At 34.4% G+C, this 25,295-nt stretch overlaps 1 protein-coding gene across 1 annotated transcript; it reads left to right on the top strand.

The window, feature by feature from the left end:
- Nucleotides 1-24,908, top strand: LOC137811847 (copper-transporting ATPase PAA1, chloroplastic). Its single transcript, XM_068613701.1, has 17 exons — nucleotides 1-604; nucleotides 686-739; nucleotides 1,798-1,951; nucleotides 7,056-7,130; nucleotides 7,264-7,541; nucleotides 9,084-9,317; nucleotides 9,702-9,800; nucleotides 11,712-11,861; nucleotides 13,027-13,173; nucleotides 16,562-16,612; nucleotides 16,703-16,872; nucleotides 20,997-21,129; nucleotides 21,429-21,526; nucleotides 21,797-22,037; nucleotides 22,513-22,716; nucleotides 23,240-23,320; nucleotides 24,305-24,908. The coding sequence occupies exons 1-17, from the start codon at nucleotides 185-187 to the stop codon at nucleotides 24,548-24,550; spliced, it is 2,835 nt and encodes a 944-aa protein (XP_068469802.1). The 5' UTR covers nucleotides 1-184; the 3' UTR covers nucleotides 24,551-24,908.
- The last annotated feature ends 387 nt before the right edge of the window (nucleotides 24,909-25,295 follow it).

Genomic DNA, 25,295 nt, shown 5'->3' with positions numbered 1-25,295 from the left:
AAAATATATAAAAAAAGTGTGAAAAATGGTGTTTCTCTGGCTTGGATGTCTATAGATAATTTTCGATTGTTTTGAACATACCGGTGACTAGTGAAGTCAAGACCCACCATAGTGTGGACGTCTGTACTATAAGATACGCAACCGCAAGGCTTAACGACTTTTCTCTATTTTTCTACCCAATCCAATGGATTCTGCGTTCTCCGTTACCACCACGGCGCACATGGCGCTTTTCAGAGCGCTTCACCGTCATTTTGCTGGAGCTCCTCAACGCGCCTTTGTCCGCCGCAACCTCAAATGCCTCGTTGCTTCCTACAACAACCGCTGCAGCATTCCATGTTCTTTCACTTCCGCGCCGTCGCCGTCCTCGTTCCGCTGCTTCCGCGGATTGTTCCCGCGAACGCCGTGCCGACTGCGCTGCATTTCGAGCTCCGCCGCTTCCTGTGCTTCTTCTACCGGCGGTGGAAATGGAGGCGGTGGAACCGGTGAGAGCGGAGGTTCTGGCGGTTCTGGCGGTGAGTCTGGTGATGCTAGTCTCCAATTGGTTGGGGACGCGTCACAGGAGCTTTCGGCACTTTCGCCTGATGTTATCATTCTCGATGTTTCAGTGTGAACTCTTCTCTCTGTGTAGAATTTTTCGTGTTATTTTTATTTTTAGTATTTCATTTTTTGTTTGTGCGTGTGATAGGGAATGGTGTGCGGGGGATGCGCGGCGACTGTGAAAAGGATACTGGAAAATCGAGTAAGTATTTCAAATTTTGTATTTGGTCTGGTTTACAATCTAAACTTTGGATGCTTCCATTATTTTATTTGTAAGATGATTAGTATACTGGTTCTGTTGTTGGGGGCGTTCTGCTAGGTTTACCATGAGCGTGCGGTTTTTTTTTCGTAAGTCTGTGGATGTCGTGGGAGATGATTGACCTTAATGCGGAAAATTTTTCAACAGTTTCTAAACAATGTCTAAATCCTTAATGTAACTTTACTTTTTACTGTGCTTATTTACAAGAGAAGAAAGGTCGAAAGTTAGTTTGTGTGAAAGGGTGTAACTAGCGTACTGTGTAGGTTGCATATCCTCGATAATCTCTTCTTTCTTAACAAAAATATGAACAAAGGAAAAGATATTTAAGCTGTATAACAGTTCTATTCTATCATATTCTCTGAAGGAGCACTTTCTCTCTTTGAGTGTGTAAGTAAATCCAATCTGATGGTTCAGATTATTTCACTCATTTGGCATGTTGGTATTTTATTTTTAAGTGAACGGACCTAAACTATCATATTTGATAAGATTAATAGTCGGGATTTGGGAGACCTATACCTGGGTAAACGGATCAATCAATTGATTCCAAGAGTAACTCTAAGAGAGTTACATGTATCTAAGAGCAATCAATTGACTCCAAAGTAGCTCTAAGAGTTACTCCATCCTCACCCTTTATTTTCTTGTGATCTAATGATTAAGATGAGATACTTTGTAGAACAATCAGACTACAGGGAAATGAATGGTGAAGATGAGGAGTAACTCTCTTAGAGTTATATATGTGTGTGTATGTATGAATGAATGTATGAGAATATAGCCTGGGCTTGATAGTGTAATACTATCATTTAATCACATACTACCATGTATGGTAAGTTTGTTGACTTTTACAGCGACTATTTTAAAAATTAAATACTAAATGTGATTTTGATTGCTTGGCTGTGGAAGCTGTTGTGCCAACAGTGCATAGTTGATAAACCCTCTCCATATTTTTTTACAGTAATCTAAATACAGTTTTTTTACTTTTTATACCAATGAACATTGGGTAGCCACAGGTGTCATCAGCTAGTGTAAATTTAACAACAGAGACAGCAATCGTTTGGCCTATATCTGAAGCAAAGAATGCACCAAATTGGCAAAAGCAATTAGGGGAGGCACTTGCAGATCATTTAACTAGCTGTGGTTACAATTCTAGCCTCCGAGGTATTATTCATTCCTACCAGTTGAGCTAGCCATTATTGAGTCAATTCTGTGTCTTTTTATCTTTTTTACTTTGGTATATGCTTATTTTTCATAAAAATCACATGCATGGTTGGTTATACTACTTTTACATCATTTAATTATATTATTTTTTGCACATGCCCATCCTATCTTATTAATGTCCTTTGGCTTGTTTGTTAACTTAGTCAAAGTCATGTCTGTTACTGTTTGAATTGTTAGAGTTGATTGCTTGATTCTTGGAATCTTTGTCATAAGGAAGCCTACTATTTGAAATATTTGGTTGTTTGGTATTAAACTGTATGTCTGTATTTATATGTTATTATTAGTACAATTGGCTCTAATTTTGGCCTATGTGTCTTTGGGATTCATGTATTAAGTAAAGCTGTAAATAATTGTAATATCTATTTTAGTTGGACCTTTCATTGTAATACAACGAGCTTGCTATATCTGGTCTATGTATCTCTGAATCTTGGATAAATAATAATTCAAGTATTAATTAAAGCTGTAAACAATAGCAGTACAGTACCTATTTTAGTGGGGCTTCCTTCTTTAAGTCATAGTTTAAAATGAGTATCTCATTACCTGTGAACAACAACTCTGAATTGAGTGTTCACACCTTGCTTTATTTAAAATTATTTACACCTTAATGTTGTCCACTTATTTCAAAATTCTTATGATCTCTATATTATCAATATTTTTAGTTCTTATATCATTATTAGTGTTAATTTGTAAAGGTTCAAGTGTACTCTATGGACTGAACTAGAAGCTAGGATTTTAATTTGAAATTCTTAAATTGTGTGAATATAAATGACCAACAACTGGTCTTCCTACCAAACTTCAATTGGGAACAATATATGCTAGCTCTTTCTGAAGTAAGAATAAGATTTATACGCATGGAGGTTCCTTTCAATTGTTTTTAATAGACATAACATCAATATTGGTCACATGACTCCTATAGTCCTCTGGCTGTCCACTTAGCAGTCACTACTTCATATGAGATTAAATCTTACCGCATGTAGAATTTCATTTCATTTACATAAAATTGGCGGGTTAAGTGGCAGGTGAAGAAGCTAGCTACTGAAGGAGGTATTTCACCATGTAAATGCAAAAGTGGTTTTCTGGAGTCAATGGTATGCCATCAATTCATGGGGTTCTAAGTTTTAATGCATTACCTTTTGTATGAGTAAATTTTTTTCAAATCTTATATCCACCCTACTACTTAGATATAAAGGATATTTTAAAAACCATTATTCATGTTATACTTTCTCCCTTCAGAAGGTGAATCCCGGATGCTTCTTGTGATGGGTATTGGAGAGCCATGTCTCTGTTCTGGTGCCCTTGCACGGTGAAGAATTTTGCTGATGTTGAATTTGCGACTAGCCCTTAGTTATAAAGAATTTTGGGGACTCTTATTCATGTGCAATTGGTTTATTTTGTTTTTGTTTGTATGATTGATTGAGAATATATATCTGTGTATCCAATTAATGTATACATTTGTTGTATTTTATTTTAACAAGCTCCAGTATAATAAAACCCTAACACCTTTATTATTGTTATAACTTAAAACTATATTGTTCTCCTTTCATGATGTGTTTTTCTTCTCAATCTCTGAATTCTTTTTATCATGGCAATTCAAGCTTTGCTTCTTTTTGTTTTGTAGCTTTAAGAGTATTTTTTATTTATTTATAGACCATATACCTCATGTGCATATTAGTACAATCTTACTTACTAGTGAGCAAATGATTGCGATGATATAAAATGTTGCAAGGGTTTGTGATGAGAAAATGGTGTAAATCTTCGAATCCCTAAGAGGCTACTAACTATTGGGCCAAATACACCTAGGGATGGCAACTTAACCCGTCCCGATTTTGACAAGGAATCCCCGCATTGACTGAGTACGAATATGGGTATGTACATATCCGTTTTGTCCCCGTCCCCATATCCGTCTCAATACCCATTCTTGTCCTCATACTTGTCTCCGTTTTAAATTACTAAAACACCTTTAATTTATCTGGTAACCTAAAAATCTTATATTAACTTTTCTTTGGTCATTAGTTTCGTAACTTATTTCTAGGTCATACATTTGATCATGTTTACTCTTTTCTATAATTATTTAATCTTTATCTAATTGTTATTTGATACTCTCATTTGATATTTGTACAATTATAATTTCTTTCTTGAAGTTTGACATTGAAGAAAAGAAAATGTTTATGCTTATGACATTGAATGTTGTTGATATTGTTCATCTTGTCCCTTTTCTCTCCACTGACAATGACTTTTGTATCCGAGTCTTCGTCTAATTTATTCTCTATTAGTCATCTCATAAGTGCTCTTGAGTGTTTCTTTTGCTAAGTATTTGGTTTTCTTATGTGATCAAAGTTCGAGACAGATGATTGGTGTTGGGTGTGGGTCCCATGGTCTTTATCACCTTTTTACTTCTGTTCATGTTGCCTTTTGGTGGATTCCCCTTCTTACATCAATGCTCAAGTGGTTCACCCTAGCCTTGCCAAGTCGCAACACTTGGTACTATGTCTATCTAAGTTGTCTACTTTATCATATGAGTTGTGTCATTTAGGAAAACATAGTCGCGGTCCATTTACTAACCATGTTCCCAACATAGCCTTGTCATCGTTTGCTTTAGTTCACTTTGATATTTGATGACCAAATCATATTAGGTATACTTTGGGATTTCAGCATTTTGTAATTATCATTGATAATTATTCTGGATGTACTTGTTTTGTAATGAATTTGGTGTTTCTTTTTGTACTTTTATATGGCGACAATGGTTATGAGTATTTCTCCCATTCTTTCTAGACATTCATGGCTACCCAAGATATACTCATCAATAAAATGGAGTGGTGGAGCACAAGAATTGATATTTAATTGAAACAACTTGTACCCTTTTACTTCATGGTCATGTTTCTCAACAATTTTGTGGTGATGTTGTTTTCCGTACTATCTCATTAAACATGTGCCTTCTTTTGTCTTGAACAACCTAATACCTCACTGCATTTTGTTTCCTCATCAACCTCTTCACTCCTTAAGTTCTCGAGTCGTCAAGTTTTCATTCTTTGTTCACAATCTTAGTCACAATCTTGATAAATTGTCAGCTCGATTTCATGAGTGTCATTTTAGGCTTCCCTTGGTCTGAAAAAGGGTATAAATGTTTCTCACCTTTCATTTCTTGCTATTGGATTTGAATTAATGTCACATTCTTAAGTCTTCTCTCTACTTTGAGTTTAATTATGAGACAATTGGATTTGAACTAATATCACATTCTTTAAGTTTTCTCTCTATTTTGAGTTTAATTCCCTCATTTATGAGATTGTCTTAATACCCAGGACCACCCATTTTGTCTTTGATACCTTTGTCATGTTTGGTGTGTCACTGTCAGTAGATCCACCACTTTAACCTCCTTTTCAGGTTTATCATGGTTGGCAACATCCACACCTTCCTATCGGGCCACCTCGTTCATCTCCGCCTCTTGAACCCAATCTCCCTATTGCAATTCATAAAAGGTATATGATCCACCAATAATCCTTCCCTTCATTATGTTGCTCTAAGCTATCATCGACTGTCTCCATCCCATTAAACTTGTCTTTCTTTTATTTCTTGTGTCAATTCCAAAAACTACAAATGATGTCTTAGCTTGCCTTAGTTGTAGACAAGCCATTCTCGATGAATTGTGTGCTCTTATTGGGATCTTGACCATTTGCCTCCTGGGAAGTATGTTGCTGGTTGCAAGTGGATTTTCAGATTGAAAGTTGTCCCAAATGGCACGCTTGATGGGCTCAAAGCTCATTTGGTACATTAAAAGATCCCCAAGAAAAGGTTTGTTATATGGACATTATCATACTTGAGTTGTGAGATACTCAAATGCAAATTGAGCAAGCTTTCTTACTAACAGGAGATCCATTTCTAGATATTGTGCCTTTGTTCGTGACTACTTGATTCCCTGGAAGAAACAAGAAGCAAATGTAGTGTTAAAATCGATAGAAGTAGAGGATAGAGCTATGACTTTTGCCTCTTATGAGCTTATTTGGTTCAAATAAAGTATTAAAGAACACATATTTAAGGAGGTTACAAAGAAGATCTCATGTGTGATTACCAAGTTTCCCTTCATTTTGCCTGAAATCCACAGTATTCCACGAAAGGACAAAACATATGGAGATTTATTGTCACTTCATTCGAGAAAAAGTTTATTTGTAGACATTACTAATCAATTTGTTAATTCCAATCATTGGTTGACTCTGTTTTCAGCAAATCACTGGAAGATCCTAGAATTGATTATATATGTAACAAGCTTGGTGTAATTTGATTTATATGCTCCAGCTTGAGGTGGAGTGTTAGATGTATTTTATTTATGAGCTTGAGTCCATCTCTATGTAATGCTAAACTACACTATGCATTATAAATGTGTATATATGTTTCTTTGCTGTTCTCTCTACACATAGGGATTCCATTACACATGACTCTACCATTCTCTCTACTCTAACTAAATATGAAACAAATCATGAGATAAGGAAAAATGATAAGTTGATGAGAAATCCTAAGAGGTATTGAGGAAATAGGGAAACTAATTGTTAAAGATAACAATCAATATAGTATTGGACATTTCATAAATTTTACCATTTTCTACTGAATTTTGTTCCTGTAAAGGCCTGATTGGAATAATTACTTGTTCTGCCACTTGAGTGAATAAAATATTGATTAAATTACAAAAAAGATACAAGATTTAATGGCAAAAATATTTCCAGTCAAGGAATAGTTAACAACTAAGTGATTAAGTGAGGTCATTTGGTGGTTTCTTATTAATAACTAGCCAGATGAGTGGTTAATGCTCCTAAATTTTAAATATTTTTATCAAGAATTATTTAATGGTGTTTTTCCTAACCTCTCCCTGCGAATAGTTGTATCAATCAGATTCTAGTCATTTATAAATTTTGATCTTGGTTCAAATTATAATTGTCAGAGGGATTAAATTCTTTTTCTAAGTTGAAGCTTAAGGGTTGTATGTAGTTTAAATGAGAGCATATTTCTCCACTGGTGTGTTTGATTGCTGACCATTCTGATCCTGAAAGTGCAGATTCTACAAGAGACAATTTCCTCCAAATTTTTGAAAGGAAGATGGAGGAAAGACACAGACAATTAAGAGAAAGTGGTAAGCACTAATTAAATCTTATACTAAATATTGCAACAAGACTTATGCTATTTCTGAGTTGTTCTCTGATGATTCAACTACTGTAACTTCTGAGACTAATTGGTGACCTTTCTTTTTTATATGCTGTTTAAAGGTCGTGAACTAGCTGTTTCTTGGGCTCTATGTGCTGTCTGTCTTGTTGGCCACTTCTCTCATTTCTTTGCAGCAAAGGCACCGTGGATCCATGTCTTTCATTCCATTGGGTTTCATCTATCCTTATCTTTGTTTACATTGCTTGGTCCTGGCCGCCAACTTATCCTTGATGGCTTAAAAAGCCTTCTTAAAAGGACACCAAACATGAACACCTTAGTTGGTCTTGGGGCTTTGTCATCATTTACTGTCAGCTCATTTGCTGCCTTAGTTCCAAAATTGGTAAATGTCTTTCTTAAGTTTGTTATCTCTATTTTGTAATTTTGATTCAATTAGTTGCTGGCCACATTTAGTGACAGTTCTCTTCAAATAATTAAAGAAAATAGAAATCTCATTTTTTGTTGTTGTTGACTATCATTTAGTCATGATTTTGTAGAGTAATGTCCAATTTATGATTGCTAGGTAGCTATAGTTTGTGTTAGATATTATTAGATATTATAGATATTGTTAGGTATTTCTATTTATGTAATGAGTTTAGTCCATATGTTTCTTTTTCTATATAAACATAACCCTGTGTTCAATATACACAAGGGATTTATCCTATTCTTCTTTTCATATTTTAATATGGTATCAGAGCCATTTCAAACCTATCTTAGTGAGAGTTTGTTGGCCTTATTAGGCCAACTGCTATCGGATCACCCATAAATATATAGTCTCGCGCACGAGTTGGTAACCTCAGCGTGAGGATGTGTATCTACTAGAGATTAGAGCATTTCATAGTATATATAAGTGAGTGCAAACCTCACTTTATAAGCCAATTTTATAAGATTGAGTTAGACTTAAAATTCACTTCTTAATAGTTTTCAAGATCGCTAATCACTAGTAGCTCACAGATTATAATATGTAAATTTTCTACCGGTTTGTTTTTCTGGATTGGTCTAAATACTCTCGTTGATCTCTTTTATCAAATCATTGATACACATGTGTACCCATTTTGGTCCCCACACTTTCATGCATGCATTGCTCATGCACAAGTAGGTTGGTAGAAGTCAATTATATTGATCCAGCAGATTGTATTTTGTTAGATATAATTAAATAAATAGTAGCATACTCTCCATAGTCAATATTCATGGCTATAGTTTGGTTTGATTTTAGCTCATGCTTACATTCATTTACATTACAAAGCTATAGTTTTTGTTTGTCTTTTTAATTTTGGTGATGGTGAATGTGTTAGGCAGGGGAATACTAGGGTTGGAAAGTATGTTACAGGAAGAAGTTTCAAAATAAGGTGGTTAGCCATTATAAGAGGGTTAGACTTATGTTAGAGAAAAGTATATATATTCATATAATCCAGGGTGTAGGAGGTAGGGAGAAAAATATAGTTGTGAACAGGGATTGCCCTGTGTGAAAGGAAGAAATTCCTTTGTATTCTTTGTGCTTAATTTTCTTTGCAGATTAATTTTGAATAATAGGAGAGGGGGACTCTTTTTCTTCCAATCTGTATCCTTGTTTTGTTTCCTCTAACAGAGGCTCGTAACAGGATGTGACTTAGGCTGATTCTTATTTATCTACTTTTGTTGAATAGTGCACTATTCATCTCGTCTCATCTCATATAAGAAAAATAATAACTTGTACTAATCACATTTATATTGCATGAGTGGAAACCAGCTGTTGGTTAGACTTAGATGCTCAACATGTGCTTGGTTATATTTATTAACTAGAAGCTAGAAAGTATATTTTCTTTGTGAAATTATGTAATTGGATTTGTAATTGTATGTATAAATATAAATTTAATTGTTCTAAATGATATTTATGTTTATGCAGGGATGGAAGGCTTTCTTTGAGGAGCCAATTATGCTAATTGCATTTGTCTTGTTAGGAAGGAATCTCGAACAGAGAGCAAAAATTAAAGCAACCAGTGATATGACAGGACTTCTTAGTTTGTTGCCACCAAAAGCTCGCCTTCTAGTCAACAATGGAGAAACAGAGGCTGGCTCGGTTGTTGAAGTTCCTTCTGACAGTCTTTCTATTGGAGACCAAATTATTGTGTTGCCTGGAGTGAGTAATACTGGAATCTACTAGCTCCTTCACCCCTTTTTTAGTATCGGAAGAAGCTTCAGTTGTGTATTCTCTCTGAATGGATGTTCTTTAGTACTGTAATTTTTGGTTAAAAAAGTATAAAGTTAACTATTGAAAAAGAAAACTGGTAATAGTTATACGCATGTTGTCCACTAGATGGGCAGGAGGAAGGGAGGGAGGGCATTGCGCCTATAATCACCGTTTTCAAATTCGTCATATATGATGATGCTTGTGCTACACAACCATTGCCAATATCATTTTAAAGTTTGAATTCTTCTGCTGAAATTTTGACAAGTGATATGCATAAAATACTTGTCAAAGCTGTGTGGCTTTTGCTTTTAACCCATATATCCTTTTCTCTAGGACCGAATTCCGGCTGATGGAGTTGTGAGAGCTGGTAGAAGCACTGTAGATGAATCAAGTTTCACGGGTGAACCACTGCCTGTAACAAAAGTACCTGGGGTACATTCTGCTTGACATATTTTATGATAATTTGAGATTTATTTGGCTTTTGTCACAGATTGTAGCTTTTATTGGTTCCTTTGAGCACCTGTGGATGTTGTGATTGATAGAAGATCAATTGATGAAGTTATTAAATTTAGTATAAAACACTATAATCACACACAATAACCAATACACTTACTGTCCCAGAGGCAAAGGTCTCCTGTCACATACAATGCAGCAATACCCTTGCTGTCCTACTGGCAAAAGTCTTCTATCAAGTGTATTCTCTGTTCTCAAATTGCAAATAACTTCATACTGTCCAATTACACAGCTTTCTATCATATATGTTGTTAAGAGTCCCTCATTGAGTGGAATAAACTCCTTATTTTCAATTTTTTAAAATTATAATGATTATTTTTAAAAAGGGGCCCACTCGTAAGCCTGTGAGACAGATTGATTGAAGCTCATTTGGACCACGAGCTAAACTGGCCAAGCCAAAATTGGTTTGCTTCAATTTAGGCTAATATTTTTCAGTCTCTCCCAACCCATTTTACGAACTATTCATGAGATCAGATTCAGACCTATTTTGCGAGCTCTACCTAGAAGTTTTCTCCTACTGAATGGACTAGCAATTTAGGTTGGACCATTACGTAGGATAAACTACTTGATATAGTTCTTAAACCTGGAGGTTCTCCAATCTAATAGACCAGTCTTTTGGGTTGGATTCTTCTATTCTACTTAAGTCTAGCATATGTATTCCTAGCACTTGAAAGAAATAATCTGAATGAAAAAATATTTTTTAATCAATTAAATTAATTGAAATAGTACATCAATAGAACTTTGATCATATAGAACCTGGACAATCAATTAATAAGAGAAGTTGCAGTGAGGACAACCTCACCCCAATAAGATTTAGGGACCTTCATTTGGAAAACGAGTGCTCGTGTTACCTCAAGAATCAATTTTTTCTTTCAGCAATGTCATTTTGTTGTGGTGTATCCACATGTGTATTCATGAACAACACCATTTTTAGAAAGGAATTTAGACATATCATGATATATATATATATATCTATATATATCTATATATATATATATATATATATATATATATATTCCCTCCCATTATCAGAACATAACCATTTTCGGCAGTGACAATGACGACTCTAACAGTCGTGATTGCAATGGCAGTGGCAGCGAGTGGTGATAGAACCACTAGTTGGGTGCACTTAAGGTAACCACAATAATCAAAGGAAATGGATGCACTTCAAGCAACCCTAAAAAGAATCGTAGCTAAGACGGTAAAAAAGAAATGTAGAAGCAGGGCCGCCCCCCAAGATCGGGAGCTCTGATACCAACTTGAAAGGAATCTGAATGAAAAATCAATTGAATTACTTAAAACAGTACATCAGCCTCTACATATAGAGAATTATAATCCTAAAGTAAATATTACAAAGAGATTTCTATAATCTCCTACAGCTTCTAACGACTTCTAGTAGTACATTTACTATCCTACTAACAAAACACTCCTAATACATAACTACCAATTGTTATTTTCTATAAATAATTGTCATCCTGCAGTTTCTAATATAAAATTAACTACAAGTTACAACCATTATTTTCTGCACATACTCCTAGAACTTCTATATGGAAGTGTTTTCTAAAGCAGTGCGTTGATGCAATATATCTACACATAACTGCCCTGAACTGATTGCCCATCATGTGATCATTGATTCTAAGTTCATCAGTGTGTTGGGTGCAATTTATCTACAGAACAGGAAAACCATTTTGGTTATGTCTTAACTGATAAAAAGCAGACTTAATTTTCTGTGTGTGTGTGTGTGTATGATTTACCCCTTCACGTTTCTTTAGTTGTGGCAGTGTTAGACAAATGATTTTAGTGACTGACTGATGGATTTTATTTCTTCAGAGTGAGGTAGCAGCTGGTAGTATAAATCTTAATGGAACTCTTACAATGCAAGTGCAAAGACCAGGTGGTGAAACTTCTATGGCAAACATTGTTCGTCTAGTTGAAGAGGCACAAAGTAGGGAAGCTCCTGTGCAACGGTTGGCTGACAAGGTACTACTGAATCTCTAAGAATTTTATAGCAAGTTTTTTTCTTTCTATATCAAGCTGTCTAGCTAGTTGCTAAGGTTAGTTTCTGCAAATAGTGACCCAAATAAACAAATTTAGTATTGTATAGTTGATGTTTTCTTCTGGATTAGAAGATTATCCAATCTTGAAAAATAAGATGTAAAGCTTGAAGTCCGTGCAAGACTTGTTCTTTCTTTTTTTGAGGGATGGAGTTGTTGTAGTTGGCCTTTCTAGGGGAGTTAATGCATCTCTTAGAAAGTGGATTGAGGTCTAGCTTAACTTTATAAAACCAATATGTAAAGTTAGGTTTGCACCCATTTCTATACTATAATTTGACCATATTTCTAGTTAATGTATGATCACCAACACACTCTCATCGAGGACTGAACATCTCAAGTGTGGGACTAGATATTTGTAAGTTGTTCAACCATCCAAATAGCAGATGGCACGATAGACCTAAGAAACCTTGCTATAATAAACTCTAATATCATCTTAGAAAGTGAATTTAGTCTTAATTCAATCTTACAAAACCGGCTTATAAGATGATGTTTGCATTTATTTATATATTATAATTTGTTTCTATTTTTATTCGATGTGAGATCTCCAATAACATCCTTTCTTGAGGGGGAAGAAAATGTTTATATACTTCACTATGTTTCATACCAAAGATTTGAACAATAAGGCTACTTTTCAAAACTCAACTCTTTATTAAAAGTATGGAGACAACAAGGATTGAACTCTAGTAATGTACTCTAATTCCGTATTAGGAAGGGATACAACCCAACTCTACTTGGGATACTAGCTCAAGGGAAAGAGGATTCCCAAGTCTTATAAGGAGTATATTTGTTTGTATTGGTAGTAGGCATGGAACATTTGAACATTAGCCATGAATGTCTTTATATTTGCAACAAATCTATTTGTAGGCATGTTTCATTTGTATTACCTTCTTTGTTGAAGCATGTGTTTCCTTAGGTGCTGAAAAAAATCACAAGTCTTCCATTACTGCAGTTACAAGCATTGTCATTCTGATATCCTCGTGATTGAAAATGGTCTTATTCCTTGGGTCTTCCTTTGTTCTACTTCTTTGGTAACTGACTATTACTCTTGCATCTTTTACTGAATCGAGTAACATCTTTTTATTTGTATCCAGGTGGCTGGACACTTCACTTATGGAGTGATGGCAGCTTCTGCTGCCACATTCACATTCTGGAGTCTGTATGGCACACACATTTTGCCTCCTGCTTTATATCAAGGAAGTTCAGTTTCACTGGCTTTGCAGCTTGCTTGCAGTGTTCTGGTATTTTTTCAATTCAAATGCTTTCCATGGGCCATATGTATCCCAGTGCGTATGATGATTATTTAGGCTCTAGGCAGCTTGAGTATCGTTTTCCTTCATCTTAATTATTTTAGAATATCAGAATTATAAACTCTGTTTTGTTACTCTTGCTTGATGGATTGGCCATTAGACTAAATATTTTTGGGCACTGTATTAGACACAATATTAATAATTCTATAACTTACACTATGCAGGGAAACAAGAAATAATTTTATTGATAACAATTACACCAATTACATTCTCAGCTCCTCTTTTTGTAAGAAACGATCTCTCTAAAAATAAGGAAACAAAATATGCTGAAATTAAAATATTATAAAAATATTTTATCTTAATCACTATGGGGGCCTGTTCAGGAAGAGATGTTTTGGTCATTCTGGTCATTTTTTTCATTGAAATGTATGCTTCCTTTATTGTCTAAGCATATACTAGTACTACTATTCCATATTTTGTTTTTTGAATGTAGCATGCCAGTTTTGTCTGGGAACAATTAAAGATAAAGAATTGCAATTACAATAGTTGAAGAAGTAAATAATGGAATTAAAGAGCTTTCCTTTCATGCAGGAACTTTATCCTGTCTGAGAAATACTGTTGTGAATATGTTTAACATTTGTCATGTTTTCTAATTAGAATCCCAATTAAAGGTAATGATTATAAGGAATCCAGTATTCCTTATTTATTCTGTTTTGCTGGAGAATTGTTTTTGCTGATTAGCAGCATTGTTTATATTTTTCATCTCTGCGGTGTTCTAGTATACAGAAAAGACAACAAATACAGAGCACATTATGATTTCATGATATCCTCAATGATGTCAGACACCTCTAACATTTTTCCAATACCTGACAAATGGGCCAAGGATAACTTGAATTGCCCCATGTATGGTGAGTTGGGTAATTGGCCCAGCCTGGCAACTCTGACTGGCCCATAATGGGCAGAACCATATTTTCTTTAATTTTATAATTATATATGAACCCTTATATATTTGGACTAATTTTTTTAGGGGTTTACATCTCCAAGTTAAAAGGAATTAACAAAAAGGATTAAGGGTAGAAGTGATTTCTGATAACCTTCAAGTTTTAAATAATATATTAGGCCGGGTTCCTTTTTCTTACATGGGTTTTGGTTTGGTCCCTCATGTTTTGTATTCCTTTTTTTTCTCTCTTTTATGTTATTATTGGTTAATTTTTGGGTGTCAGTCTAGCTGAGATATCAAAATTTATAGTGATGTCTAACATGATTTTATAATATATATATATATATATATATAATAAATATCAAATTTTGAAACATGATATTTGGATTATGATAGAAAATTAGCATTTTTATATAGATTTCATATACCTGTTAATGATTATATGGATGACGTGTTTGCTCAGAGTGAGGCTGCACGAATTGTTAGCCCTCTTGGTGCCTGCTCAGAATGAGGCTGCGTGAATTGTTAGCCTGCAACTTAATTAGCGCAGCTCAGCCACAAAATGTGTTTGCTCACTGCAGTCCTGCCTGGTCGATCAAGCCAGCCAAAATATGAGTACCAATCCAAAAAGATTATTGTTTAATTGCTACTAGGTGGTGAAATTGGTTTTGGATGGGCTATCCCTACTATGGGTACTAGTGGAATTGATAATTCATCCTTCCAACTCGTAATGGAAAAGCAAGTCTTTTCGTAGTTTCTTTTCCTTAGGATTTGTGGTGTCCGGTCAGGTCAGCCAATTGACTGACCTGAAGTCAACTAAAAATAATCGTTCAACTCGGGATAAATGTCGTGTGTTTCATGGTGAGGTATCCAATTAAGTCAATAATAAGCCGAGTTAAACGTTATTTAAGTAAGACCTTAATTTGATGGAACCCCTGATAATATGGGCATCCCGAGCAAGAGTCGAGAGTGATCACAGTCGTGGGATGAAGGAAGACTAGGTAAGCAATGGTGGGAGAGAGTGGAGAGAGAAAAGCAAGAACGGTTTTCCCTCAAGATAGGGAAACAGGGATTCATGGGGATTTCAAAACATGATAAAAGGAAAAAGACGAGAGAGGAGGGGGATCTTTTTTGCTGGTTAAGGGGCGAGAAAGAGAACAGTGAGAGAAAGAGAGAGACGAAAAAAGGAGAGTAGAGAAAAAGAGAGAAAAGAAAGCGTTTGATAGAGAAAATCGTAATTTGGCTAGAACAGGATTCTTTACTTAGTCTAGGGTTTTTCCAGTTTTTGTACCTCTACTATATTTTAAATCGGAAGCAATAGTTGCACATAATACCATACAAGAAATACAGACTATATTCAGATTTTCAGATTTTGCACTGGCACTTTTTTGTTAATATAGCAACAAAATTAGCTCTTAGATTGCATTTGGGTCACCTTTCTTGGGTTTTTCTTCTCCTTAAAAGGAACAGAACGTAAACACAATATTAAGAAGCTCTAAAAAATGAAAGGAGCTTCCACAAAAGCTGATTGGAGGAGTTTATGTTCCTCTATTTCAAAAGCTTCTACTCCTTCAGTGAGATACCCTTTATTTTCTTCAACAGTGCAAAGTGTTTGCCATAATTTACAATTATTTTGGTGCTATCAATTTTAGCAAAATGTTTTTGGTACCTTGTATACGTTCTATGATGTTTGCTTTCTTTTTGATAGAATACTATGATAGTTGTTGAAGCACTAACTGTTGTAGGTTCCTAGTAAGCATTTGACTAAACTAACTAACTGAAGTTATGCTAAGCTGTCAGTTAGTTAAATCTATAGTCTAGTTAGAAAAGGTGTAACTAACTAACTGAACTCGGTTATGCTGAGCTGTCTGTTTGTTAGATCTATAGTCTTGTCAGCAAAGCTTGAGCATATGTTCTTCAAACTAGAAATGCAATAAGAAACTTTCAGTTTATGCAAATTCTGTTTCCTTCTTTTCTCAGTACTCTATTACTTCACTTTTGTTAATAAAAAAGGGGAGGGGATAAAGAAACTGTCGTGTGTGGTTTAGTGGATCAACCACTTTTTGTATGCAAGCAGCTAGAGTGTCAGAGATTTAGGTAGAAGCAAATTAGTTTAGAGTGTGCAAGGGATGTAGGATATTTAAGTCTATCTGCATTGCGTATGGGTTTGTTGTGCATGCCAAGTGTTTGATGAAATTGTTTGCGGTATAGAAGTTTCAGTTAAGCTATAAAAACATAAAATCAATCTTAAACTCTGAAGTAACTTCTAAATTGATGAAGAAAAGGAAAGGTCACACCAAGTGCTATATTATTCCAAGTAGCCGGTTTCTTCCTTATATTTAGGGCTTTGGAATACATTATTCTTCTATTTCTTTTTTTCGTAGATAGAAAATAGAAAATAAGCCTATTTTGAGCCTTTAATACTGTTTATTGGTGCAGGTTGTTGCTTGTCCATGTGCACTTGGGTTAGCCACACCTACTGCAGTGCTGGTAAAATCTTCGTGAAGACTACATCTATCATCACTTTAGTTTTAATTATGTTTGAACTAAGCCATATTGTACAATTTTGTGTTTAAAAAGGTTGGAACATCGTTGGGGGCTAAAAGAGGTTTACTTGTCCGTGGTGGAAACATTCTAGAGAAGTTTGCAATGGTAAACACTGTTGTGTTTGACAAAACAGGGACCCTCACGGTTGGTAGACCTGTTGTGACAAACATTGTCACTCCGTCATGCAAAAAGGCAATTTCAAGGTAGTGTAGGGATTTTTTTTATGTTAATTCATTATAATCACTTCATATGGAAAGATTCTTTGCTAAATATGTGAACTTTGCCTAATTTGTCATCTACCCAGCATATCCATTTTAAGTATAGAATCATCTCTAGGTTTGGAGAAACTAAATTGGTTGGAGGAAAACTCTTCAGACATTAGAAGACTTAAACTTTGGTACATAGAAAAGGTTTAGAGGAAAGAATGACATGGGCATTATTATGCTTAAAGATTGGAAGGAGACTGGTGGATATAAAATAAACAAGGAACATAATTTTATGTGTAAAATAGTTGTTGCATGAGAAACTATTAATATTATCAGTGCTTAGATGTCACATGTAGAATCCGAAGCAATCTTGAAAGAAAATTTTGGGAAGAATTGGAGGGGTTGGTGCAAGGCTTTCCGCAAGAAAAAAATATTCTCGTTGGAAAGGATCTAAATAGACTTGTTGGTAGTGAGACAAGACAATTTAGATGAACTTGCAGTCATATTGGTTTTGTTTTGGATATTTGAGTGAGGTAGATACCTGTGATAACAATGTTGTCCTCATATACAATGAGGTAAATACATCCTTGGAGAAAACAGCAAATTAGAAAAAGATCAACATCACTTCGTATCATTCCAAATTGAAGAATGATAGTTCAAAACCGCCCAAACCATGTATAAAGTTATTGCTTGACATGCAAAGACGAAATACCATAGCACACAACTCCCCCTAAGCAACAGATCTATGAGATTGCTCTATGTAAACTTCTTCATTAAAATCACCATGTAGAAATGTATTCTTGATGTCAAGCTAAAATAGAGTCCAATGACAAATAGCTGCAATTGAGAAGAGAAGAAAAATTGATGTCATTTTGGCAACAGGATAGAAAGTGTCAATATAGTCTTGACTATGGATTTTTGTGTAACCTTTGGCAACCAAATAAGTTTTATAGTGATCAATAATTTTACCATCAAAACTTATTTTAAGTGTGTATAACCTATGACACCCAAAATTGATTTGTCATCTGGAAAAGGAATCAAATTCCAAGTACCATTACTTTGGAGGCACACATCTCATCAATCATCTTTTGTCGTCACTTTGGTTGAGATAAAGCATCATCTAAAGACTTAAGAATTGGAACAAAAAATAGCAAAGACAAACAAGTATAATATGTGGTGGAAAGTTGATCATAATTAAGGTTAGTATAGTAGAAAGAAGGGTTGTAGGTAGAACATATACCTTTTTAATGGCAATATGCTAGTCATTTTTAGAGAAGACTAGATTTGATAGGGAGATAATGTCGAGGAAGTTAAGGAATGACCACTATATCATTATGCATTGGAGATGGGTCTTGCACTAGAATGTCAATAGATTGTGAGCAGTGTTAATACATCGAAAGATGTGTTGGAGAAGCATCTAGAGTTATGACAAAGTAAATTGGTAGTCATGAAAGAAGATTCACAATGATGGGAAAATGAATATACATGTCTACATTAGAAGGGACAGGTGTATAGTGTGGGACAAACTCAAAAATAGGCATCAACAAAACAAAATACGGAATAAGATCGTGAGAACAAAATCAATACCCATTTTGATAATGATTATATTCAAAGAAGACACATTTGAAAGATTAAGGAGAAAGTTTATCTTGACTAGGTGCATGGTTATGTACAAAACATGTGGTACCAAAAACATAAGGGAAGACTATATAGAGGGGAGAATGAGGAAAAAGGACAAAATGAGGCAGTTGATCGTTAAGACAAATGATGACATTTGGTAGGGCAACATTTCCCTATAAACAGTAAGATGACTGTGTGAAGAATTGATTGAATAGTTTCAATATGACGTCTGTTTTTGCGTTCGACACTTCATTTTGTTGAAGAGTATAAGGAGAAATTTGATAAAGAATACCATTGGATGCCATAAACTTCCGGACTTGGTGAGACAAATATTCATGGGCATTGTCACCTAAAAAAAAACACATGGATATACCAAATTGTGTTTTGATTTCATTAGAAAAAGTTTTAAATATAGAAAGACATTTATGATCAATTCTTCATGAACCAAGTCTATATACATCTATAATAGCCATTGATAAAGGTAACAAAATATTAAGAACTAGGAGCAGCAGTTCAGGAAGGATCCCAAATATCAAAGTGAAATAAAGAAAAAGAAGACAAAACTCGTTTATTGTAACTATCAGGAGAAGACTTATGAGCATGTTTTCCTAACTGACATAACTTACAAGTTACAATTCAAACTAGATTTATGTTTTAAACTTAATACCATCTTCTACAATTTTGTTTAACCCGGATGTCCTAATTGTGTATGAATCCTTGTTGGAGAGACAATAGACGTACATACCAATGGTGGTGGAGATAGTAAAGGCCACATGACTGACATCCAACGCCAATCATCATGTTTGATATTCCATCCTGCTAGATAAGTTTATTTTTAGGGAAACTAAAGATACTGTCATGGGATTGGGTCAATCAAGTGATAGACAGTTAATTAAGAGGGTTGTCAGGGACATAAAAAACAAAGTCAATAGTAAGAGATGAGAGGGGTTAGGTAGTGCAATGTTGCAAGCTTGTGTTTGGAATCATTGGCAGCAGTGATAAGAAGATCATTGTCATTAGTAGTAAAGGAAGGGAAAAGGTAGTAGTGATAAAAGGATAATTGTCAGCAGTGAAGAAGTAAGAGAATAGATAACAATTACCTAATATATGATCGGTTGACAAAGTCAATGAAAGGGCCACGAGAAGGAGATTGAAAAACAAATGAATTACACGTGTGTAATGTTGCTAGTACATTAGCAAGTCTCACACCATTTGATAAAGTCTTCATTTGTTATCAAAGTCATACAAAACAGATCAATTGGTACTGTAGGGGCAACAGGTGCCTCAAAATTAAATGCCTAGGAAATATTGGGTGAATGGGGAGCTTTTTCATGCAACTTCCTACACTTATCAATGGTATGTCCAATGCATTTGCCATGTTCGCATTTTGGACAATTTGTAGTATTACCTGTGCAAAAAATGTCCAGAATTATTACTCTGTGATGTAAAGACAATATTTTCCTGTGCAAATGAAGTTCTTGGCAAACCCACCAAATTTTTCCAACACTTAACATTGAGCACACTGCTCATTTATCCCAAGTATTTTTTACTTGTTTTTCCAAACAAAAACTCAAGTACTCTTTAATCAATGGCCTATTTAGGCTTTTACACTCTTCCAAAATAAAAGATTGTTTGACTTCTACAATTTCTATACAAGACAGCAATGAATATGCCTCAATCTAAGTTCTCACAAAGAATAGGATTGAAGAATATTACAAGTTAAGTGCAGAGAATAGAATGCTTTTATATAAGATTGCTTCTCAGACCAAAATTTTCACTTGTAAAGTCTCCGTCCTCACATATATATAGGCCTTCTGAAAACTAGTCGTTGCAAAGACATTGGAAACCCTTATGAAGAGTCTTTCATGGCTTCGTCTGAGGACTGCTGAAGAAAAAGAAAGTCATTTTCATGCATTAAATGCATTTCACCAACTTTTTCCTTTATAAAATGAAATAATTTGTTAGTTGTAGTTGATAACATCTCTAGCTTGTGCAACAAAGTTGGCATTTAGCATAGATAGTCATGACTTCTTTCACATCACTGCTTAGGACATGCCTTTTTTGTTGGCCCTTTATCCACCTATTGTCTTAGCTTTTGAACGCAGATCCCATCAAGTCTATATACTTGTTTTAAGGCAACATCCATCCAATACTTGAAGAATAATATTAAGTGAAACACAGAGTACTAAGTATTCAAATCTTAGTACAGCTCTAATGTCATCTGGGTGTCCTGGATACTTCGTTTGGGTAATGTTCAGATGATACTTGGTCTATTTTTCTGAAACATGCTTATATGTTTTTGTTATCACTCAAAATAAGGGTGTATAGGCACCTTTGGTCCAACAACTTTATGAACAAAGAAGAAATGTGGATGTATTTTAAGAAACATAGATTTAGTGAGAAATCATATCTCTAGATTTAACGCCTATACTCTGAATTTGGATGATTTCTTTTGTTGTTTTATGCAACTAAAAAGGTTATATAAACATGTCTTAATGCAGCCAGACTGAAGAAAATGTTTTGTCTGATGTTGAAGTTCTAAGGCTAGCAGCTGCAGTAGAATCGAATTCCATACATCCAGTTGGGAAAGCGATCGTGGATGCTGCTCTGGCTGTTAACTGTCATAATGCTAAGGTTCTCATTTTATTTCTTGTTAGTTTTCTCTGTACTTGGGGTATCTTATTGCCATATTCAATCATTTGTCATTTCCCTGTTGAGATTAACATCACATGACCTGTTTAGCAACTTATCCTTTTCTACACTTTGATTACTATTTTACAATCAGAATTTTAGTTGTCAGACTAACAGGTATTGTAGAATTGAAACAGTGGAGTTGTAATGTATGCCTTTTATATTTCAAATACACATTGCCTTCTTGTCCTTAAAGTTGTTAAGATAGAACTGTAGCTTATGCCTTACAGAAAATTTTACAGGTAATAGATGGAACATTCCTGGAAGAACCTGGGTCTGGTGCTGTGGCAACAATTGATAACAAAAAGGTTTCTGTTGGTACATTGGAATGGATCACCAGGTAATTGGTTATTTGTCCAAGCATACACAATGTATGATGTTCCTCAATTTTTTTAATATTACTTATTTATTTATTTATTATAAAGTAGATATTTCCTCCAAACAATTATAGTATGCCAGTGTTTACTTACTTTAGACCTAATTCATTTCACTAAGACACTGGTAACTTTCATTGCATTGTAAAAAACATATTTATTATTTTTGTGCAGAAATTTCATTTATTTTTCCTTTATAAATTTCAAACCTTCAGCAGATGAGTTACTTTGTGCAGGCATGGAGTTATTAACAGTTTACATCAAGAAGTGGAGAAATATAATAATCAATCCTTTGTCTATGTTGGAATTGACGATACTTTAGCTGGACTAATTTATTTTGAAGATGAGATAAGGGAAGATGCAAGAGACGTTGTTGACAGATTGTCAAAGCAAAATCTAGGTGTATACATGCTATCAGGAGACAAGAGGAATGCCGCTGAGCATGTTGCGTCTCTTGTTGGAATTCCCAAAGATAAGGTGAAAGGCTTTCAACTATGATATACTCTATATTAAGATCACCTGTATGGCTGAGATTTTGGTAAAATATTGTTTATATATGACTGTTAGAACGACAGTCTACACTTGATCAATGCCCCATTGAAGATGTTACTCCATCGAAAAGAGACTGAGAATTTAATATTGCTTGTTTTATACAATCAAATCACCCCCACTATAAATGATCTTCAGCAGCTTTGAATAATCAGAAATTTTTACTTGTTCACTTTGGATGATAAGTTTCAAGGGTAGAGCTACAAATTATGTATTATGATAACCTCCCAAGCTTAAACACGTGAAATTTTATATTCCATTCATCATAAGCTTGCAAATATTAAAATCTAATTAAAAATTATTTTACAAAGCTGGAGTTAAATGCGCTGCCTATTTTGGTTTTATGTTGATGCAGAGAAAAATATTTGTTTATTCAATGTCTGGCATATGTTGCCATTTGCAGGTGCTATCTGAAGTGAAACCAGATGAGAAAAAGAAGTTCATAAATGACCTACAAAAAGATAAGAACATTGTAGCTATGGTTGGTGATGGAATTAACGATGCAGCGGCCCTGGCTTCTTCCCATGTTGGTATTGCATTAGGTGGAGGTGTCGGGGCTGCTAGTGAGGTGTCTTCTATTGTATTAATGCGCAACCAGCTGTCACAGGTCATTGCTATTTAACATAGTTTTTTCCTTATAATATACTTAAAACATTCTTATATTTCTCAAAAGTTATGTTCTATTCTATTCAATTCTTTTTGCGGTATTTTATTATTTGACTTCATCTGTCATTCTCTTTTTGTAATTGGAAACAGCCGTTTTGATGGTTCTGTTGACCTTGTCAATGAGCCCCTTAGCTTATAATCACTTTTGAAAGTTGAGAAGACAAACTCGTTGAAATGTTGCACTAATATAATATATAGGATTGGAACCAGTTTTATTTTCCACTTCTATTTTTTAGTACATTTAATATTCTAAGAGATATCTGAGTGTGGACTCAAAGTAGTTGATTTACATGAAATATGTACCATGTTTTTACTTCAATAACCAAATAATGATTTAGTAATGTTCTCAATGCCTTTATTTTTGTTAAGACACTGAATTATTTCCAGCCAGAATATCTCTTGGATGTTGGTTGATTTAGACAATCGAATGTTAGTAGATAATTAATCTGTTTATTTAATTGCAGCTACTTGATGCCTTGGAGCTGAGCAGGCTGACCATGAATACTGTAAAACAGAATCTTTGGTGGGCTTTCGTCTACAACATTGTAAGTTCTTCTACTATCCAAATATAGAAATTGATCAGCGTGTATATCTAAGAATTTTCCACATGCTTAATTCTTTTCCATGCTTTCCACTCAGCATTTTTACGAAATTTGATTTTTGTTTCTCATAGAAAAGTTGCTTGTTAAACCGTAGAAATGTTCTTAGCCTTTTCTATTTTGATGATCAGCAAATGAAGGAATATAATTAGAGATGGAAACGAAATGAGTTATTAATGAACTATTAATATTTTACTTGTGAACTGTTCAATCAATCTCACTTGTTTTAATAATCAAACACGGTCAAACTTAACTTTAGGTTCAATTATATATATACGTCAAAGTCAAAGCTTTTTATAGGTTTGACATTAAAAACTTGAGTAGTTATGCGTGCATACATACGCATATATAAATATAATGAATAAAAAAATATTTTATTTTATATAAGAAAAGAAATATACTTTGTAAATTATTATTTTATCTCAAAAATTTCTCATTACATCTTTTTTATGTTTAAGTACTCTGTTGTATTGTACTCTTTATCTTCTTTCTTTTGTGCCATCTTAACATTTAGAATGTCTAAGAAATAATAAACTTAAAAAACACTTGATAAATATATTTGATAAATAAAAAGTACTTAAGCTCGTTGTGGTAGTAGTTGTATGAACGAGACAAATCAAAGATAAGCTTCAAATTAAATCCAAGCTTTAAATTTAGCAACTAGTTATACTTTCTATTTCAGACAAAGCTTGAGTTTTAAGTGTTCGGCTTCGTTCATTTACAACACTCCATATCAAAATGCAAATTCATTCGCAGTCTGAATTAATTTTATTTGAGAGTACCGTCCTCAGCAACTAACATCCAATATCACCGCTGTCTTTTGTTGTTTTAAGTTTCTATTGTTATTTGTGATTTTGAAATATCTGAAAAAAATACTGTTCTATTTTGTTTTCAACCTTCATGTGTATTTATATCTCTATCTTTATACAGGTAGGAATTCCAATTGCAGCTGGAGTGTTATTTCCCATAAATGGAACTATTCTGACTCCATCAATTGCGGGGGCTCTCATGGGGCTGAGTTCCATTGGTGTAATGACCAACTCATTACTTTTGAGATTCAAATTTTCCTCAAAGCAGAAACAAATACATAATAGTACATCACCAAATACCAAAATCCATGTGCGTTCTGATCTGGCACAACATAACCAGAAAACAAGTCGACCAAGACCTTATTAGATGTTGGATGCACGCAGGTACAAAGTCTCCTGGTAGAGCATGACAACTTCTAACCTTTAATTTGTGGTGAGCGATCGTCCATGGATGAAAGGGAATCGGTATACATGAGAATTCGGGTGTATAGAATTGAAAGATTCACACCTTGAGGAAAGGGGGAAACTAATAAAGTAATTTATGTAATGTGAAAGAATAAATTGCATCAATCATTTACTTATATTTGATTCCCGAAGACCTCTCTCCTTAGGAGCTCTCTAGATGTCTTCTTTTAACCATAAGCTTTTCTCTATTGCAGTTTCCACGGATGACAGGTTCATTTTTCCCTTGGTCTTTGTTGTTTATAAATTAAATTAGATCTCAAGTTTCCATCTCTCATGTAAAGGTCACGAATCTTGGAATTTGAACGGGACTGCAGTGAAATCAGTTTATATTTCTGTATTATAAATATCTCCAAGTCTAGTAAAAAAGCCTTTTAGAATACAACTATAATTTCAAATAAAAGTTTCTCCTTTTAATATACAACTATAAAAGTCTAGTCCAGTGGTTGTGGGGTGAAGCAATTGTTTCTCTTTTTTTTTCCTATTTCCAACTAGTAACTAGTGTATCCAGAGTTAAGTAATTTTAGTGTAAAAATATGAACATTGATATCATTTTTAAAATAGTTATTATAAAAGCCAAATGACACTGTAAACTCCTTTTATTATCATAAGCTATTTTCTCATCAAAAACTAAGAGAAACCCACAAAGA

Source organism: Phaseolus vulgaris, chromosome 2, assembly GCF_000499845.2.
Source record: "Phaseolus vulgaris cultivar G19833 chromosome 2, P. vulgaris v2.0, whole genome shotgun sequence".
Taxonomy (NCBI): Eukaryota; Viridiplantae; Streptophyta; class Magnoliopsida; order Fabales; family Fabaceae; genus Phaseolus; species Phaseolus vulgaris.
Note: the sequence above shows the minus strand (reverse complement) of the source record. Positions and strands in the feature narration are given on the sequence as shown.

Bases quoted from the DNA above. Each gene is read 5' to 3' on its own strand.
- LOC137811847 (XM_068613701.1), top strand. From the start codon at position 185: ATGGATTCTGCGTTCTCCGTTACCACCACGGCGCACATGGCGCTTTTC. The intron at 740-1,797 runs GTAAGTATTTCA...AACATTGGGTAG, and splicing joins AAAGGATACTGGAAAATCGA to CCACAGGTGTCATCAGCTAG. The intron at 16,613-16,702 runs GTAAAATCTTCG...GTGTTTAAAAAG, and splicing joins CCACACCTACTGCAGTGCTG to GTTGGAACATCGTTGGGGGC.